This window comes from Urocampus carinirostris, chromosome 4 (assembly GCF_059441175.1).
Source record: "Urocampus carinirostris isolate Australia breed hairy pipefish chromosome 4, RoL_Ucar_1.0, whole genome shotgun sequence".
Lineage (NCBI taxonomy): Eukaryota > Metazoa > Chordata > Actinopteri > Syngnathiformes > Syngnathidae > Urocampus > Urocampus carinirostris.
This window is the reverse complement of record NC_142352.1, coordinates 6,189,096-6,209,749: the sequence shown is the minus strand read 5'-3', so window position 1 is coordinate 6,209,749 and position 20,654 is coordinate 6,189,096. Positions and strand designations below refer to the sequence as shown.

The 20,654-nt window shown below is 39.0% G+C and overlaps 1 protein-coding gene and 1 pseudogene across 1 annotated transcript in view; one reads left to right on the top strand and one right to left on the bottom strand.

Moving 5' to 3' along the window:
* myo5aa (myosin VAa) overlaps window positions 1-20,654 on the bottom strand; it is a 113,285-nt gene that overhangs the window by 39,466 nt on the left and 53,165 nt on the right. The window contains exons 13-23 of the mRNA XM_088333517.1: window positions 20,051-20,176; window positions 18,767-18,850; window positions 11,159-11,314; window positions 10,991-11,088; window positions 9,858-9,944; window positions 8,229-8,337; window positions 7,543-7,754; window positions 7,304-7,460; window positions 5,315-5,554; window positions 4,130-4,378; window positions 1,314-1,407 (exon numbers count right to left, since the gene is read on the bottom strand). Coding sequence (XP_088189643.1) covers window positions 1,314-1,407; window positions 4,130-4,378; window positions 5,315-5,554; window positions 7,304-7,460; window positions 7,543-7,754; window positions 8,229-8,337; window positions 9,858-9,944; window positions 10,991-11,088; window positions 11,159-11,314; window positions 18,767-18,850; window positions 20,051-20,176 — 1,612 coding nt within the window. The remainder of the gene's footprint in view (window positions 1-1,313; window positions 1,408-4,129; window positions 4,379-5,314; window positions 5,555-7,303; window positions 7,461-7,542; window positions 7,755-8,228; window positions 8,338-9,857; window positions 9,945-10,990; window positions 11,089-11,158; window positions 11,315-18,766; window positions 18,851-20,050; window positions 20,177-20,654) is intronic.
* On the top strand, window positions 15,510-15,654 carry LOC148366714 (U2 spliceosomal RNA; annotated as a pseudogene).

The window sequence follows — 20,654 nt, the reverse complement described above, 5'->3', positions numbered from 1 at the left end:
ATCCTGAAACACACAAAGCTGGTTATGTCTGCTTTTTTTCCCTTCGATTTAAATAGTTTCCTTTTTTTTAAACTTTATTTTCTCTTAACTGGACTTTTTTTGCTGTGTAGAGTTGCAAAAATAAAGTAAAATATACCCACAAAGCAAAAACTAAACCTTGCAAAAATTGTATTTATTATTAACATTAACAGTTGTTCTCATTTTTTACAGTTTTTGCTGAAAGATTTGTAAAATCGTCCCGTTACCTTCTTTTCATACATTTGGTGATGACGACATTCAAAAAACATGGATTTGATAAAGCGTGTCTGTGTGTGCGTATGCATGCATGAACGTCTGTGTTTTTTGTATGGAGAGTTGAAAAAAACGAATTGAAAGATCCGTGTTTAATATTATCCATTATTATTTGTTATTAGAGAAAAATACATTCAAATTAAGAATAATTCACACAGATTTTCCTATACTTTTCTTTGAATTTAAAACTTTAAGATTATTATCATTCGGGGTGCAACTGACGATTATTTTAATATTACAACAATTAGTCAATTATTTTTTTCGCAAAATCAGATTTTTATTTGAAAAAAATGTGTAGTTTCTTCCTCTTTATTCATATATTGAAGTTTTGGACAAATAGAAAAAAACATTTTATAAAATGAAACAAAAAAATCCAAGTTTCAAATAACTTAATAAACAAAAAAGAAAATGAATGCTATACTTTTTTAAATAGCGCAACATCGGATGAGAAAGGAAGTACTTATGGGATCAAGAAGACCTCGTGCATTAATACGTTTTTATCCTTTTGCAAATGTTTATCTATTCAATTTGTTTTGCTTGCAATGAAAGGAGAAGCCCTCCAATTTTGCTAGACTTTTATGCATTTATTCATACATCAAAATATAGTCTCGATGCGCAATCTGCCAAATAAGAGTGCTACAACAACTTGGTCGCCAGACCAAGAACACGTCGCATGACAAAATGTGGTATCGAGTCACCCTCTGCTGGATCAAAGTGGTACTACAAGGTCTCAACATCACAACAAAATTCTATGCACTCTTGTTTGCATTGAATTAATGTGCTGAGAGAAGCATACATTCCGTGAGACAACGAATAGATGATGAAACTCCTTGTTTACGCTTTTAATCATCAATTTTAATATATTTTATTGATTCGTTGTGGCATTATGAATTTTAGATATTAAAAGCGTTGGTGGGTTAAATTATCCATAAAAGTTTTGGTTATTTTTAACACTCCCTAGCAGCACAGAAGAAATTCTCAGTGTGGCCGAATAGCCCTATGTTGCAGACACTATTACTCACCTGTCATCTGCTGATTCTGTTCCTGAATCGACCTGTTCAAGTCGTCTTTCTCTTTCTTCAGCAAGCCATTCTGCTCCTTCAGTTCGGATACCATCTGACACAAATAAATGTGGAAATTACATCACGACCTGTCAACTGATTTATAGTTCACTAAAAAGATGTGAGATACTCTGAGATTAGCTTGATTGGTCCCCGTTGGAGACAATACAATAAATGAAATAAAGCTTAGGTTCTTTGCTATAACAAAAGGTCTGTAGCCTAAATCCAGACTGCTCTCTACTCGACTATGCTACAACTCATTGGAGAGATCACTGACTGAAAAACTAAGACATAATTATAAGGAGATGAAAACAATTCTCATATTTGTGTATCCAAGAGAGGGATAACAAGACGTCTTCTGATTTTGTTCTCACTGTTTCATGAGAAATTGGGTTTGGAGCCAAAAAGATGAGAATTGTGTGGGGACCTGACTGTTACTGTGTCGGGCAATACCTGTGTGGGGGCATCTCCGTGCCCAATAACCCCTTCCTCTCCATGTCGGCTAAATTGAAGGAAAAAATGTTTGTCTTTGGTGCGATCATGGTACATTTTGGTCATGTAACTTAACAGGAATACTGCTGCTAGGAAGGACTGGAGAGTCTCAGAGCCAGAGCCAGCAGGCTCAAGGACAACTTCTTACAACAGGCTGTCAGGACTCTCTCCCTGGCTTATCCCTTTCCACCCCTCTGCTTCTGCTTAATGAATGCAAAACTGCTCTATCTAGATTCCGGCTATACTTTGCATATTTTTATTCGAAACTTTTTGTATTTTTACATGCATACATTTTTCTTTTTTATGAAATTTCTGCTATTTGTTATTTGTATTGTGTCTTATTTATTGCAATACTGCACACGTAGAGGAGGAAGTATTTTTTTGTGGATATAGCATATTTGACAATGAAGTTAAAGTTGAGTTAAGTAAAGGGTATAGTGGTGATGGTGGTTGGGTGAGGGGTAATCTACCTATTAATAGTAACTTGAAATATATATTGACATAAAGAAGTAAAACCAAGGATCTTTATCTTGATACAAATTGGTGAATGCATAACTTTTTAGAACCGATTGTGGAATTGGTAATTAAATGCATGCATTAAATATTCAAATTGCTAAATCATTATACTCTCCCGGATTACAAGTCATCAACAGGTTGTAGTTTATTAGGCTTTAATGATAATTAACTACGGTATTTTTTGGACTATAGGGCGCACCTAAAAACCCCAAATTGGCCAGAAATGGGAAAGTGCGCCTTATAATCCAGTGCGCCTTATTTACAGGCAGATTTGGAATTGGAAACGCATAGTCATAATTAATTGATACTGTAACTGTTCGGCCTTTGACAAACATATAGAGTGCCCTCCTAAAATTAATTTTAGTGGTAAAACTAGATGTTTTATTTAAAAAAATAAATGTTAAAAGTAAATGCATTTATTATTTACGCAACCCTTGCATTACTATAGTTAAAATTCCATGTTCCTTATAGTCCAGTGCGCCTTGTATATAACAAATATATCACAAAAGACTATTTTGGGGGGATGCGCCTTATAATCCAGTGCGCTTCATAGTGCGGAAAATGCGGTACATTAAAACTTTAGAAAATATAATACTTTTGTTTGCGCAATGATGTGGAATACCATTTCTCTGAAACTGCTTTACGAACAGCTATTCATTATTAACATGTAAAATATGCATCTTTACAGGGTCATTCATATTATAACAGTAATTATTAATTAGTAATTAAATAAGCTACATATACATAAGCTACGTATCTTTTCCCCTTGTGTTTTGTAAAATGCTTATGTCACGGTTGACATGGCGCACAATTGGCCCCCGCCGTGTGGTGCCAGCTTCTGTCACGGTTGCCAGCGTGCCCGATTGGCCCCGCCCGTGTGGCGCCAGCTGCAGCTTGTTGACAGACTGGCTCCCTGTCAGTATTTAAACTCCGTCATGTCAGCCCCCTTTTGTCGGTCCGTCTGCGAATCTCCGTTTTTACACAGCAAGCCCTTTTTTCGCCTGTCCTATGTTTTTGCTCTGGGTTTTTTTCCCACTACGATCTGTTTGATTTGGACTTTTTCCGTTCCCGACACCGCCATCACTCGCCACGGAAGTCCCACTTCCGCGGCTGAGCAACCTACTCCCCGCGATCAACGATCTCCGGATCGAGTGTGCGCTCCTTTCTCTTTTCCCCAATAAAACTGTGAGTAACGTTACGCGAGTGGGTCCTGTTTCCTGTTCTGGTCCTGACAGTTTATCAAAGGTTAGGATTTTAAACTCATTGTAACCTTGTATTTGACGATAAGTGGTAAAAATGTCAATCAATTAATAATATTTTTTATAAGTATTTTTTTTGTTATGTGCATAATTTTAATAAAAAAAATAATACAAATGTATGACAATGATAAAAAATAACATTGATAATAGGAGCTGTTAATTAAAATAAGTATGATTTTAAAAGAAATAAGAATTATGATGACAACAATATTTTAGCATATATTTTCATGATGAATTATTGATAAACTATTATTATTATTAATATAATTAATTTTTGGGAAGTGAGGAAGGAATTTGGGTTTTTTGCAAGCTCAGACTTTGTTTAAATATTTGCAGTATTTTCTTATTTTAAATTGTAGGTGAGAGCTGGTCTTATTTTATTTTTTAAATCAATGAAAAAGCAAGCAGGTGAATATTCATTTAGTAAATCAATAAAAACCTCAATAAATGACAGACTCAAAAACAAGAAAACTGAAAAGAGGCTAAGAATTGAACCAAACTTTGACATACGATCTCCATTTTGCCCTTGTACGACTGCGCCCAGTCCTCGATGGTTTTCTTCTCCTGCTGCGTGGTGCTCAGCTCCTTCTTCAGCTTCTCCAGCTCCTCCAGGAGACAGTTGACCTGGTTGCCTTTGCACCTGGCATCCTCCTCCACTCCCCGAAGGCGACCCAGTTCCCCACGGAGCCGCTCGCTTTCTGTGGTGTAGGTGTTCTCCAAGCCTGTTAGCTTCTCGCTGACTGACTTGTTCTCTCTGGTCTGGTAAGGGAAGAAGAAGATAGAAGTCCATAAATGAGAACAATTAGAGGTAACATCAGGCTTAAAAAATCCAGCCAGAACTAGCCCGAACCCGACGAATTAACTTGATTTGATTGACAGAGCCTGAAGCAAACCTGAATTTCCATATTTTATTTGTGAGGACTGTTTTTTAAATTGTGAGGAGGAGGGCTTCTCTCCCAAGCTCTTTTGGGGAATTTGTCCCCCCTGTCGCGCAATGCAGCCCGAGCGCCAAGCAGGTTGTCACGATTACCAATTGGAATAATCTGCGCCCGCTCATTTGGGTTCTGATTGGCTCCCTGTCCTGTCACTCTCCTGTTGTCAGTCCGTCTGCAAACCTCTGTTGATACAAGGCAAGCCTTTTTGACCCCGACTTCCACCTGTCCCGTTTTTGCACCCGTTTTTCCCACCTGCCCGTTCCTGATCTCCCCGTTTGTCTCCGGCTAAGACCTGTTTTGATCCCGACTACGTCTGCTCTCCCGTCCCGGCTTACGACCCGTTTTTGATCCCGACTACATCTGCTCTCCGGTCTTAGCTTACTACCCGTTTCTGACCCCGACCACGTTTTTGCTACTCTGTCCCGGCTTTCGACCTATTTTCCGTCCCTGACACCGCCATCACCTGCTACGGAAGATCCACTTCCGTATTCATTTTGATTTTGAATATGTCTTCCCTGCAAGGAAGAAAAATTGAATCAGAGTAGGCACTTAGAAGCTTCAGCTTCAACCTACTACCTTTGGGCACATGTTAATGTATTGTATAATTGTATTGAATAGCTGTTTTTAGGGAAAATGTTTTTGGTTTCCTCATGTTAATTCTTGACTGATGTCGTTTTTTTGTGCTGAGCCTAAACATAAAACCAAAAACAAACCAAAACACGCAAACAAAACAAAATTGCGCTGCGGCGTAGTCTCCCACCTGCTCGTCGATCCTCCTCTGTAGCTGCATGATCTTGTTCTCCATTCCCTTGTTGAGCTTCTTGAAGTGTTCCACCGAGCGGGCTTCGATCTTCAGCTTCTTCAGCTCGCGCCTGGCCCTCATCCTGCGGATGCAGCACTGCAGGTAGACGATGGAGCTCAGGCAGCGCTTGTACCAGCGTCGGGCCAGCAAGCCGCGGGCGTGCTTCTGGATGATCACCGCCTTGTGTTCGCGTAGAAGCTAAAGAAGCAAGCGAGAGAGAAAAATAAACAACACCGAATGGACTGAAGATTGGAGGAAGTGCTGTGGCTACAGATAAACATCCATCCATCCATCCATCCATTATCTGGACCGCTTATCCTCAGTAGGGTCACGGGGGTGCTGGAGCCCATCCCAGCTATCTTCAGCCAGTGGGGAGGGGACACCCTCAACTGGTTGCCAGCCAGACGTAGGGCACACAGGGACAGACAATTCACTCGCTCATTCACACCTAGGGACAATTTGGACCGGCCAATTAACCTAAGAAGCATGTTTTTAGAATGTGGGAGGACCCCGTAGTGCCTGGGGGAAACCCACACAAGCACGGGGAGAACATGCAAACTCCACACAGGAGGTTCGATCTCATGACCTCAGAACTGTGCCACACACGCGCTAACCACTGCGCCACCAAAATCTTCAAAACTTAAATTATTACAAAATAAAACAATATCTTTAGATATACCGTAATAAACGGTTCGCAACGCTTACTCACATATAACGCTCACCCCTCATTTCTTATTAGAAATCAGTAACAAATCGTGTCTTACTTTTTGTCACATTTGCTGTTGCATAACAGTAATTGAAGCCAGATAGCAGCGGTGAGAGCACCAAATTCTCTAAATGACATACGAAAAGGCAGCCGATTTTATCTCATTATCACTCTTTTTTAGTCACAGTACCAGAGACAAATGTTCATGTTGTTTCACATGTGACAATGGCAATAAATGTGTCACTTACAATACTTAGAATAGAATAGAATAAAACATTAGAATTTAGGGTCACACATTATCATAAAGCTAGCTTCGTAATTTTGCTCTAAAAATGCACCAGTTTGATGCGTCTGAATCTGAAATGAAGAAAAAAATCTTCCCCTTGACTGTCCACCCACCAGGGTCTCAAAAATTCTCTGGGAAACACTGAATCTATTTTCCTACTACAATGAAAAAGTAAAGTAATTTTTTTTAAACTTTTTTTAATCACAATCTGAACAAATAACCTAAGATTAGCACAATTATCTGCCAACAACACAAGGGAAAAAAATGTATGTGGAAATATCAACATAATTTTTTAACTAATTGCAGTGTAACCTAAAGTAGGTAGTTGGTCGGTACTAGTAGACTGCTTGGGAGTAAGAGGTCGCAGGTTTGATTCCCGGCTCTTCTGTGATATATGTTAAAGTGTCCTTGGGCAAGACACTGAATCCCTAATTCCCCCAATAAGCAGGTAGGCGCCTTGCATGGTTGACTCCCTATTGGTGTGTGAGTGTGTGTGTGAATGGGTAACAGTGAAGCACATTGTAAAGTGCTTTGGGGGGGTCTTCATTGACTTGAAAAGCGCTATATAAATGCAGATAATTTCATTTCAACTACACAAAATATTCTGCATTCGGAACAGTGTGACCTGTCAGTGCATATCTTGCATTAAACTCAATAAATGTAACTTGTATTCAATCGTATAAAATCCTTTATAGTCAAATGTATAAAATCCTTCAGCATCAAAGAAGGCGCTATTGGTGTGTGAATGTGTGTGTGAATGGGTGTGTGAAGCACATTGTAAAGCGCTTTGGGAGCTATATAAGTGCAGACCATTTACCATTTAGGTTTGTAAAAAGTTAACTGACCCAAAATGCAAAATTAATTCATAAAATAAATTAGAAAAAAGGATAAATAGGTGTCAAAGTCAAATTCTGGATAATCATAAAGGATAATGGGTTGTCTGCGTATGCATTACCGCTCGGTACTTCTGGCGGGCCATGTAAGCTTTGAGGATGGTCTGTATGGCCAGAGCTGCCTTCTGCTTCTGCCTGTAGCGTTTCCTGGCCACATACATCCTCTGGTTCTTCTGAATGACGGTAGCTGCTTGTGTGCGGCGCATGAACTTCGCCAAGCTGGAGACCAAAATGCAAATTTGAGAGGACTTCAGTATTGCAAAATCTGGAAGCTGTAAAATATGAGGTGCAGGTCACCCACCAGCGTGCTTGGTAACCTCTGGTGAACCTCTGGATGGTGATGGCAGCATCGCGCATGCGCATGTACTTCTTGCGCGCCAGCCAACAGCGGATAGTTTTCTGGATGCGGATGCAGGCGGCCCGCAGCTTGTCGGCTCTCAACTTTTCCAGGTAGGCCACCTGGCCCGCCCTGAAGAAGATCTTGGTCTTACCAAACTGGTATTTATCCTGATCCTGGGGGTGGAAAGAAGCAGTTAGATTTCCAAACTGGGTTCGTACATTTTTTTCATGGCCAAATTCAAGCACTTTTTAAGGACATTCAAAGCGAATTTTTCAATTCCTCCAGCACCGTTAAAGAAAGAAAGTCTGTGTGAATCCGTGTATTTTGCAGATCCACAAATATATCTGTGATTCACGTATGTGATTATGAATCTTTTGCATTTATCTGCATTTATCAAGACCAGCGATTTTGAGATCAGGGTTAGACTGATGCGAGTTTTTTAAGGATTTCAAGCACCCGCACGAACCCTGGGTATAACAGACGAGTGAGCAATATGGCCCAAAAATAAGATCTTGATTTTATCAGTTAATCAGGAAAATTTCGATTTTTAATCAATTTCAAACACACATTTAAGTGTTCTTGATCGGAAATTGACCCCAAAAAAGGTCATTACATTTAATTCCCAGCCAGTAATTTAGTATCCAAACCTGCACGAGCTTCTCCAAAACGTTCTTGCACGTCAACTTCTTGTCAGGGAGAACATCCTTCTGCTTCATCAGCACCCTGTAACGGCTGAAGAACTCCTGGTACGTCCACCTGAATTTCATAGGGAAAATCTTGAGGCACACTGCTCTGGGAAATTATTGAAAAATGCAATTCTTAACTCCAGTTTAGTTTTTAAAGTAGAAATTTCCAAGAAAGATACCACTTTACATGATATCTAAGTGGGAGCAAATCAAACTGTTACCTTCTGTATAATTGAAGCTCAAAGTAACAGTTAAAGTCTCAGTGTGTAATATTTGACCACTAGATTGGCACTGCTGTCTAATTCAAACGAAAACCATTGCCACAGCAAGGAACAAATATGACGGCGACTTAAATGGGAATTCTTCTGTGTCAAAGAAACACAAATTTCTTGACCCTTTTTTTATAGAGAAGTTAACATTTGGATGATAGTTCATATCTTTTTGCCTGGTATTCGAATCAATGTGGTTGGTTTTGGTACTAGTAAAAGTCACTAAATACTACACCCTGTCCAGTGTCTGAAATAACGTCTGCCCAGACGCCCGGGGCGTGCATCTTTTACGTCGGGCGTACAACTTACACACGGTCTCCGCCCGGGTGGCCGACAACTTTTCCCAAATCAAACGTTTGCTTTATTCCGATTTCTAAATCTTCGTTCGGTTTGAAATTTCGGTTCGTTTGGCAATTTGTATACTTGGCAGCCGATCAGAAGCCTGCACCGAATAACTTCGTGCTTCCGGACTTTCCAGAGCGTAATAAGGTCGTGCATTTGCATATCATTTTACCAAGTAGACGCACAGAGAACACAAGAAAAACGGATAAGTGTTTAGGAATCAAGCCAAAACCTCAGCCCCAGAAGAAATATTCAAAAGAAGCTAACAAAATGTATGACGCTACGAAACGTAAACGTACATTAAAAGCATCGTGGAAAGAGGAGTTCACGTGGCTTGTAGCAGACGACGCAACGCAAACATTGCATGAATGAAGATGAGTAAATACAGGTACATACAGATGGCAGATGGAAAACAGCGATGTCATATACATGCAATGAATGTTATAAGTAGATTTATAATAAACTTAATTTTGAAGTGTTGTTCTGTTATATATTCTGATTATCAATCCTTAATACTTTGCAACAACGGGTTTTTTTTGCAATTAGTCGTCTTATTGCGTTTCAAGTGGTAAAAATGGGGCAGGCAACTTTATGGCTGGGCAGGCAACTTTCCAGAGTTGTCTGCCCTGGAGTCCGCTAACTTTTTGACATGAGTTTCACTGCACTGTTCCTTTAAGAAGGTGAGTTGGAGCTGTGACATCTCACTTGCACGGTTTACAATAGATTGCATGCTCTCTGGTCAGTAGTAATGTCATCGAGGTATCTTTAAAGGTATGAACCACCAGAATACAGATGTTTGCACTGTACACCTTTCACTAATGCAACTATATTTTTTGGTCACAAATAAGATTTAAAAAATGGAGATGGAGATATCACGGAACACACAGTCTTAGAGTACATCATTTTAAATTTTTGCGGTTGCACTCTAAAGCACCATTACATACATTCGTGAAACAGTTTACTGAGGTCTTATCGCTACCTGGATGGGAAACCAGCAGCAGAGATCCGGATGGTCTCCAGGACACCACAAGCTCTCAGCTGCTGCACTGCACGTTTGGGATCAAATCTGTGGATCATCACAGATTGGAAAAATATAAAGGTCTGTTTTGTTAGGATCCACTGATGTACAATGGCTTGCGAAACTACTTGGCCCCCTTGAACTTGTGACCTTTTGCCACATTTCAGACTTCAAACATTAAGATATAAAACTGTAATTTCTTGTGAAGCATTTTCAATAAGTGGGACACAATCCTGAAGCGGAACACACTTTATTGGATATTTAAAAACAATTTAACAAATAAAAAACAATAAAAAGGGTGTGCAAAATGATTCAGACCCTTTACTTTTAGTGCAGCAAACTCTGTCCAGAAGTTCAGTGAGGATCTCTGAATGACTCAATGTTGATCTAAATGACGAACGATGATAAATGGAATCCACCTGTGTATAATCAAGTCTCTATATAAACGCACTGGCACTGTGATAGTCTCAGAGGTCCGTTTAAAGCCCAGAGAGCATCAGGAAGAACGAGGAACACACCAGGCAGGTCCGAGATACTGTTGTGGAGAAGTTTAAAGCTGGATTTGGAAACAAAATATTTCCCAAGCTTTAAACATCCCAAGGAGCATTGTGCAAGCAATAATAGTGAAATGGAAGGAGTATCAGACCACAACGAATCTACCAAGAACGGGCTGTCCCCCTAAACTTTCAGCTCATACAAGGAGAAAACTGATCAGAGATGCAGCCAAGAGGCCCATGATCACTTTGGATGAACTGCAGAGGTCTACAGCTGAGGTGGGAGAATCTGTCCATAGGACAACAATCAGTCGTATACCGCACAAATCTGGCCTTTATGGAAGAGTGGCAAGAAGGAAGCCATTTCTTAAAAATATCCATAAAAAGTGTCGTTTAAAGTTTGCCACAAGCCACCTGGGAGACACACCAAACGTGGAAGAAGGTGCTCTGGTCTGATGAGACCAAAATCGAACTTTTTGGCAACAATGCGAGACATTATGTTTGGCGTAAAAGCAGTAAAAGTCTGAAATGTGGCCAAAGGTCACAAATTTCAAGGGGGCCCAAATAGTTTCGCAAGCCACTGTAAGAGTAGGTACTCACGAGAAGGCCTGCTTGAAGTCATTGGGTTTGATGCAGCGGACGTAGTGCGGAGTGGTGGCGTTCAAGGTTTCCATGAGCATTTGAAGGGAGTTACGGAACTGCAACGAAGATTTGATATTCCTGGGAAACATGTCCGCCGTGCGGGTGAAGGCACCCCGAATGTCCTACCTGGCAGCCGACTGTTTTTTTGTGCTCCTTGCTGCTGGTGTCGCGATTCTTGTCAGGTTTGATGCTGAGACGGGTCCTGCCTCCCGTTCCGGGGGGCTGACCCGTGGGGCTGGTGGCTTTGCCCTCATCTTGAAACAGCTCCACTAGCAGGTTGAACTGGGAACAGCAGGGAAAAGACACTCAAGTTAAAAGAACGATGAGGAGTCTCTCTCTCTCTCTCTCAGTCTCTCTCTCTCTTTGTCTCAGACTCTCTCTGTCTCTCTAGGTCTCAGTCTCTCTCTCTAGGTCTCTCTCTCTAGGTCTTTCTCTCTAGGTCTCTCTCTCTAGGTCTCTCGGTCTCTTTCTCTCTCTCGATCTCTCTCTCTCTCGATTTCTCTCTCTCCCTCGATCTTTCTCCTTCAGTCTCTCTCTGTCAGTCTCTCTCTTTCCGTCGATCTTTCTCCTTCAGTCTCTCTCTCTCAATCTCCCTCTCTCTCTCGGTTTCTCTCTTATGGTCTCTCTCTCTCTCTCTCTCTCTCTCTCTGTCTCTGTCTATCGGTCTCTTTCTGTCTCGGTATCTCTATCTCCCTCCCTCTCTCGATCTCTCTCTCGGTCTCTCTCTCGCTCTCTCTCTGTCTGTCTCTCTTTGTTCTATAGTGTGGCCCCCGAGTTAAAATGAGTTTGACACCCCTGCCTTAGAGTCATGACTCCGGCTGCAACGATTAGTTTAATAATCGAGGAATCTGTTGATAATTTTGTCTGTTAATCGATGAAATTGTTTTTTTGATAAAAATATTTTTAATTTCCTCATCTTTATTCAAATATTTAAGTTTTGGATGGATAGAAAAATAATGCACGCAACTACGAAATATATCATAAAAAAAACAATACAAAAATCCAAGTGAGAACAAAAATACATACACAATTATGCTATAGAATAGAATAGAATAGAAAATAGAATAGAATAATCTATATTGTCATTGATATTAATGTTGTGAAGCATTTTATACATCGTGATTAGACTTGGCACTCAAGGGTAATATAGTAAAAACTATGAAGGGAGAAAGACAAGACTCTCCAGAAAAATAGGCAAAAGAAAGAAATAATTACAATGTAATGCTTAGAAAACTGGCCTAAGTTATAATAATAATGTTATGAAGAAGAATACTTGCAAATATGGATGGTACTCTTTTTATATAAATTTATATAAATTTTATTTTATACAAATTTAAATATTGGGAACAAATTTGTTTTTTTTCCAGTTAAATCTTGAAATATGTTAAACAATTGGCAACTGATATATAATATGCGTAGGAATCTGACCCTTGTGTTTGGGTAATAATGTCAGTTATTATTTTTCTTTTTACTTTATTTATCTTTTTATTTATTTTTTCAGACTGTTTTCTCTGTATTTCGGCAGAACTGTAACCTTGAAAATTGTTTACTTTGTAGTATTTGACCGCTTCTAGCCAATTTTGTTTGTAATGATGCAATGTTCAATAAAAAATAATTTTAAAAAAGTAAGCCACTTCCTTATAAAAAAAACTGTCTCGAGGCTCCTTCTGCTGGACCAAAACGGTACTACAACCCTCAACGTCACAAGGCAATTCAATACACTCGTATTTGCATTGATTTAACACGCTTATTGGCTCATAATTCACGCTACACAACAAATAAATGATGAAAGTAGTTCTGAACGCTTTTAGAAAACAATACTAATCCGTTTTATCACTTTGTTGTTGCAGCCCGAGTCTCGATGGATTTCAGAATGGTGACATATTAATGTACTCTGCTCCAAACATGGGTTTTCACGTAATTTCCATTGTTAAAATGACAGGCACAGGTGTAGTGGGGTCTGATGCACATTTGAAAATGGGAATAATGCCAACATGCCCCATTTTAAAATTTAATACAATGTTTTTTTTGACAAAATGAATGCGAAGAAGGCAAATACACATGGAAAAGATCATTTTAAAATACGGTTCTTAGATCCGCGTAAGGAAATTCACACTTCCAGCAGTATCCTTGAGTTAAAAAATAAAATGATAAAATAAAAGATATAGAATACAAAAATACCCAATATAACGTGTTGATAAAGAGCATTTAAATAGTGTTACGGAAAATGCAAACTGTCATAAAAATAGGGTAATATGCAAATGTTGGGGTGGGGTTTTATGTGGGCTAGTACTCCCCCGGGTGGAGTTAAAGAGCCTCATGGCATGAGAGAGAAATGATCTCCTCAGTCTGTCCGTGGAACAAGACTGCGACAGCAGCATGTCGCTCAAGCTGCTCTTCTGTTTGGAGATGATGCTGTGTAGTGGATGTGGTCCTGGACCCTTCAAGAATAGTTCTAGATTTCTATAGGACACCTTTTCATGTCTTTATTCAACAATAGTTTTTTTCTGTTTAGAAGAAGAATCTACTTTGTAAATTTTGGTGCCACGGTAATGATAGGACTTGGAAGTTCTAAAAAAGTTTTCCCTTTTCTTTCTTAATAGTCATGCTGATCTTTGAAACATTCCTGTGGTGGTAAATATGGCAACTACAGACCTGGAAAACTATAAATTTCATCAATTATACTTACTTTAAAAGGGTTAAAACCAGACATGGGGACTTGAGACTTAGTGACTTGGACTCGAGTCGACTCGAGTCGCTGTTTTTATGACTTGTGACTTGACTTGGACTTGGCAATCTAAGACTCGGGACTTGACTTGTGACTTGACTTGCCCAAGAAAAAAATACTTGGGACTTACTTGGGACTTGAAGGTGAAGACTTGAGACTTACTTGAGACTTGCACATGTGTGACTTGGTCCCATGTCTGGTTAAAACCATCATGTTCAAGTAATGTTTTTGTGGAACATACTTTTAGTACGTGGAGCATCGACTTTCGATTAGTTTTTGTTAAAAAAAAGAGAAGAAAAAAAAACATTCAGTCAGTGATTAGACCACAAACAAAAGGTTAACGTTATTATATTATGACATGATTAGTTTAATGTCCATAATAATGTACAGGTGCATCTAAAAAAAATAAAATCCCAAAAAATGAATTCATTCAAAGACTGTTATAACGTAAAATCTATAGTAGTTATCGGCCAATTTATTAGAAATGAGATACTATCAAAATAAATTAACTTCAGAGCGATGATACATAAGAATTTTAGAATTTGTCTGCTAAATAAAGGGTTCCTACGCTTGAAATTCGTGTAAATGTGCTTAGATTTAGGGTGAAGTGCTTGGGAATGCTGGAAATTGTTGCCCTGTTTTCTAAACAACTTTGCTTAAAAATGAAAACGACACTGCTCTCTGGTCGGCTTCACTTTGTCACGTCTTTTTTTATTTTATTTCATTCACTTTTTACTTCTTTTTCACTTATATTTCTATTTATTTCATTATTTCTTAGCTTTTTACTCCTTTTTTTCTCTTTTTTCCACTTTTTTCCTTTTTCTTCTTACTACTGTCTTTTTTTCATGTATTTTTTTATTTTGGGGTTTTTCTCTAGCTTTTTCTTTTTTTCATTCTTCCTTTGCTCCTTCCGAGCTTTTCACTTGTTGATTGTTACTTTTTTTTCTCTCTCTTTTTACCTTAGTTCCTTTTATCTTTCTCTTATTTTCTTTTCCCCCTAGCTTTTACTCTTTTTTTGTTGCTTTTTATCTTAATTTCCATCTTTTTTCTTCTCCTTTTTTCTTCTTTTGTATATAGGGCGGCATTAGCTCAGGAGGTAGTGCTTGTCTTGGGATCAAGAGGTCGCTGGTCTGATTCCCGGCTCCTCCGTGTTATATGTTGAAGTGTCCTTGGGCAAGACACTGAATCCCTAATGCCCACAATAAGCAGGTAGGTGCCTTGCATGGCTGACTCCCTACTGGTGTGTGAGTGTGTGTTTGAATGGGTAAGTGTGAAGCACATTGTAAAACGCTTTGGGAGGTCTTCATTGACTTGAAAAGCGCTGTATAAAAGCAGACCATTTACCATTTAGAATAAATGTATTTTTGTTTCTTATGTGGGATTGACATTTTCAAAAGGATTTTTGTGGTTTCACTATTCAGTATATTCACCATGTCTCCAAAGCAATGTGTTAGCCAAATAATTTTTTGAAACAACTTGAAAACATGTGTAAGAAGCCTTTGTGTTGGATTGTGGGTAAGCTTTATGATTATTTTCATTTATAATTAAATGTGGTACAAAATAACACTTTTAAGATGGGATGTAAATTATTTAGAAAGAGGACATTTCCCTCTGAAATCAATTATATTTTCCACGATAAAAAAATTGAGATGCACCTGCATATGCTTTTAGTACAGCATGCATATTATTAACTGAGATGTAGTTCTCTGTGCCGTGTTCTTGTTCACATTGTCAAAACCCTCTCCCAACATCGATTGTGGTTCTAGTATTGTGTACTATCTATTTAGTTACACCATCTTTGATTTTTGCATTTCGGAGATGGAATATGAGCTTGCTCTGTCCACTCCACGCATCGGCCCGGTATTGCAGTACCTCCGGGAACGGTGCATTCGCAATGATCGCAGCATGGCTTTAGGACTAGGACCTTAGCTTGGCCTTTTGGCTGAGAGTAAGTGTCCCGGCTCCTAGGCTTTGTAGCGTATTATGAACTGACCGATAACGGATAATGGATAATGAATAACGAAGATAGATCAATAACCCTTAAAAACCCCAAAACCCCCCTCACTCCTTCCCGGCCTGCGTCTTTTATATCAAAGCATGCTTTATTTTCAAATGGTCAGTGCCTCTAGTGCTACCCATGCATCAAACAACGGCGGAAAAACCAAATCCAATGACCCAGTGCTGTTAGAGCGAACGAGTCGGCGGCTGAAAGAGAAGATAAGGAAAGCGCCAGAGGCAGATCGGCGTTGCGTGAAACGTTTCCGTTTACCTTCTGCAGACGGTTGGGGGAGGGAGGAGGGTTTCGTGATGATGACACGAACGATACACGTGGAAAAAACATGGAGACACAATGACAGCAGAACACATTCAGATGAAACGTCATCGTGAGTGGCGTCGCGCATGTTTGAGATTGAAACAAAATGGCAAATCAAAATAGGTAAAATGGAAGTGATGATGACTGAATTTCCAGTGATAAATTCAAGATCCGTCAGGATTTTTGAATTTTGTATTTCCTTGAATGTCATGTTGTGCAGGTGAATGAAAAAAAAACTGCTTTTGTAAAGGAATAATATATATTATTATATATAGTCGAGTCACAATTATTCGTATAGCCCTTAATCTTGATTCCATTTTACATTGTTAGTCATTTAGATCAACATTGAATCATTCAGAGATCCTCACTGAACTTTTGGACAGAGTTTGCTGCAGTGAAAGTAAAGGGGCTGAATAATTTGCACACCTACTTTTTCGTTTTTTATTTGTTAAAAAAAGATTAAAATATCCAATAAAGTGTGTTCCACTTCATGATTGTGTCCCACCTATTGTTGATGCTCCACAAGAAATGACAGTTTTATATCTTGATGTTGGAAGTCTAAAATGAGGCAAAAGGTCACAATGTTCAAAGGGGCCAGCCACTGTATGTGTGTATATATATATATATATATATATATATATAATTTCTATTCTGGTAACAGGGGGAGCTGATATTTGAGGAAATATCAATGTTTTGTATTGTCCACACTATCAGGTGCATTGTATTTTAAGGTACATCCAAAATAGTCTTTTGTGATATAATTTACACAAAAAGCCGCACTGGACTATAAGGCGCATGGAATTAAAACTAAAGTAAAAGCGAGGGTTGCATAATAAATAAAGGCATTTAAACTAAAATATTTTTTCCATAGAACATTAGTCATTATTATCTGGTTTCACCTCTAAAATGAATTTTAGCAACAAATAATTTACATGTTAACCACATGAGGGCACTACTCTATCCATCCATCCATTATCTGCACCGCTTATCCTCAGTAGGGTCGCGGGAGTGCTGGAGCCCATCTCAGCTGTCTTCGGGCAGTGTGCAGGGGACACCCTGAACTGGTTGCCAGCCAATCGCAGGGCACACAGAGACAGACAACTCACTCGCTCATTCACACCAAGGGACAATTTGAACCTGCCAATTAACCTGACACGCACGGTTTTGGAATGTGCCCGGAGGAAAGCCACGCAAGCACGGGGAGAACATGCAAACTCTGCAAGGAAGGCTCGTAGCTGTATTTAAACTCATGACCTCAGAACTTTGCTGCGGGTGCGCTAACCACTAAGCGGCACTACTCTATACGTTTTTCAAATGTAGAACACTTCAGGTGCATTGTGCATTGAACACGGGGCGGCATTAGCTCAGGAAGTAAAGAGCTTGTCTTGGGATCAAGAGGTCGCAGGTTCGATTCCCAACTCCTCCGTGTCTTATGTCGAAGTGTCCTTGGGCAAGACATTGAATCCCTAATGCCCCCAAGAAGCAGGTAGTTACTTGCCTTGCATGGCTGACGCTGCTATCGGTTAGTTAGTGTGTAAAAAGGGAAAAAAGTGTGAAGCACATTGTAAAGCGCTTTGGGAGGTCTTCGTTGACCTGAAAAGCGCTATATAAATGCAGACTGTTTACATTTACATTTACTTTCAGTATCATTTAATTGTAACTATGAATTTCCAGTTCCATCCGCCATATTTTCTTGTAAATAAGGCGCACTTTTAGTACTTAGTGCATTTGAGTTGCCCTTCATTTATTACAGGTCCCTTTTTTCAGTACTCTAGTAATAAGAGTACGTTTTCTATGAAATGTTTAACAAGTACAAAACAGTCATTGGAATAATTTTCCAACAAACAAACTCGTGTTATTTTTTTCAAAGTAGATTTTCCGGTTCTACAAAAATAATGACTTGGGTGTGAATGTCATATAAATCCTAATAACATGCACACACTAAAGCACACACAGTAAGATTTCTGGGATAAGCTTGGCAAAGAACCTCAACTCCTAATAAAAGCTAATCACATGAAATCCTCATTAAGGCTTAATCCCGATTGTTTAAGTCTCACTGATGCAGACGCCGTGCACGTGTTTGCATGTCAGTCTCTGGCTGTGCAACATATTGCCACTCATTTGGCCTCTTCCGTTGACGTCTGAGGACACTGACCGAAGCTTAGAATCGCTGTAGGATCAACACTCAGTGTTTTTCGGTGTGTCAGGATTTAGATACTTTTAGTCCAGTGAGGTTGATCGAAAGTGATCTTTTACACAATCCTCTAATGTTAAATTCCTCTTGAGGTTTCTCAAACAAATAACAGGAATAAATGAATATGTAGTCCACATATCATCCACTTAAAGAAATATATGCTTCCCTTTTCCCTCCATGAAAAAAAATATTCAAGTGTAATTGCATTAATTCATAGATTTAGTTGTGCACGGATATTAAAAAGGTCTGGTCCCTTCTTAAGGTTTCTTCATTTTCCTTATGTTAAAGTTTTTGGATTTTCCCTTGCCCTCATGTAGGTTTTGGATCAGGGGCTGGGGTAATAGCGTGCAGTCGGTAGAACCTTTAAAGACTTTTTGTGATTAAGGGCTATACAATTAAACATGACTTGATGAACCTACTGCTGCAGTTTTTAAAATGGCCTCTAGAGTTTGCTGACGTGCCAGGTCTTATAGAGATCAACTTGTAAATACAACTCACCTTACTAGCCTTGAGGACCTTGATTTGTTCTTCATTCACCGTGTCCTTGTTTTTTTCCAGGAAACCTTCACATTGATATTCAACCTGCAAATGTACAAAATAGGGCAATTTGTGTGAAGACTATGTTTACGAAACAATACATCATGGTGTGTTAGTCCCAGACCTGTTTCTATGTAATTTTGTAGCATGGTGGCTAAAATGCACATCATATTCCTGTGTTGTATTCAACATTCAATTCAAAGCATCAATCACATTACCCCAATTTTAACTAACCTGCATTGGCACCCTGTTAGCTTAAGATGTGATTTTAAGGTTCTGTTTGTAGTATACAAAATCATGCATGGACGTGCTCCCTAATATCTTTCAGATTTAATTTCGCCCTATGTTCCGGCCTGGAGCCATTGCTCTGAAAATGCTGGTCTACTAGTGATCTCAAGAGCCACGAAGAGATCCGCATTCGGGCCCGGTGCTGTGGAATGCTCTTCCCCCTGAGATTCGATCTGCAACCTCAGTGGAAATGTTTAAATCTAAGCTCAAAACACACTTCTATTCTATAGCATATGAACAACCTATATTTTATGTTGACAATATCTGTGTGAGTCAAGTCAAGTCATTTTTATTTGTATAGCCCTTAATCACAAAGAGGCTTCACAGGTTATTACACAGACTATTTTTTCCAGACTATTATTACACCATCCCCTGATCTGGAACCAACATGAGGGCAAGGAAAAACTCCATAAAACCTCAACATGAGGAAAATGAAGAAACCTTGAGAAGGGACCGCACATGTGGTATCCCCCTTCCAGGATTACCAGACAGCAAAGGATGTTGTAATCACAAATAATACAGAGATATTGTCCACGAAAAGTATAGGTTATTCATATGCTATAGCGTAGAAGTGAGTCTTAAGCTTAGATTATTATTTACTGTTGCAACATCCGTTGCAGCCTGGTCATCCTGGAATTACCTCATGAGCGGGCCCTTTTCAAAAGTTCTTCATTTTCCTCATGTTGAGGTTTTTGAGTTTTTCCTTGCCCTCATGTCGGTTTTAGATCAGGGGATGGTGTCATAATAGTCCGTGGTTTGCAGTAATCTGTGGTCTGTGCAGCCCTTTGAACCTCTTTGTAATTAAGGGCTATACAAATAAACATGACTTGACTTGACTAAACCCGGAGTTATTCTTGCAAACGAAAAAAAACCACTGGCTGTTCTAACAAAAGTAAACAACTTGAGCTGAACAAGATTGGAATCAGTAAGGATGATGAAAATGAGAGTCAGTCCTACCTTATCAGCAAAATGTTGTATGATGAAAGCGCGGTTGGACATGCGCGGCTTCTCAAAAAGGGAACACGTCTTCAGGTGCGTGTTGTACAACTTCTGAGCCCACGAATCATCTGAGCCTTTTGGCATCTGAAGACACAAATTAAAGAATCAAGGATTGTGGCATTTCTCACTTGATATTACGTGGGCATACCTGTCAACCTCTACGGCTCCATGCCCTTACAAACGGTCATATTTTCCCTTACAAAATAATCTTACACCATATTTTTTTTTCAAACGTGTTTATTGATGTAGTTTAACATGTTATATTGTACATGTGTTTCGTTATATCGTATATATTGTTAATTAACATTTTGTTGTGAGATCCTGAGTTGCTCAACATAAGTTGCTCCATAAGTTTTTGATTTAAAAAAAAAAGTTCAAAAATTAAGTAGCCTGGACGTTCGCTGTAAAAGGAAAAAATACATGCAAATATAATTAAATAGAATTTTCTAATTCAAATTATTAATTAATTTTCTTCATTAAATTATTGTTGGTAATATGCTGATTAAAGGGATAACCACAAACCTGTCTTTTTACATTTTCTCATTTCATACTTCCTTTATTT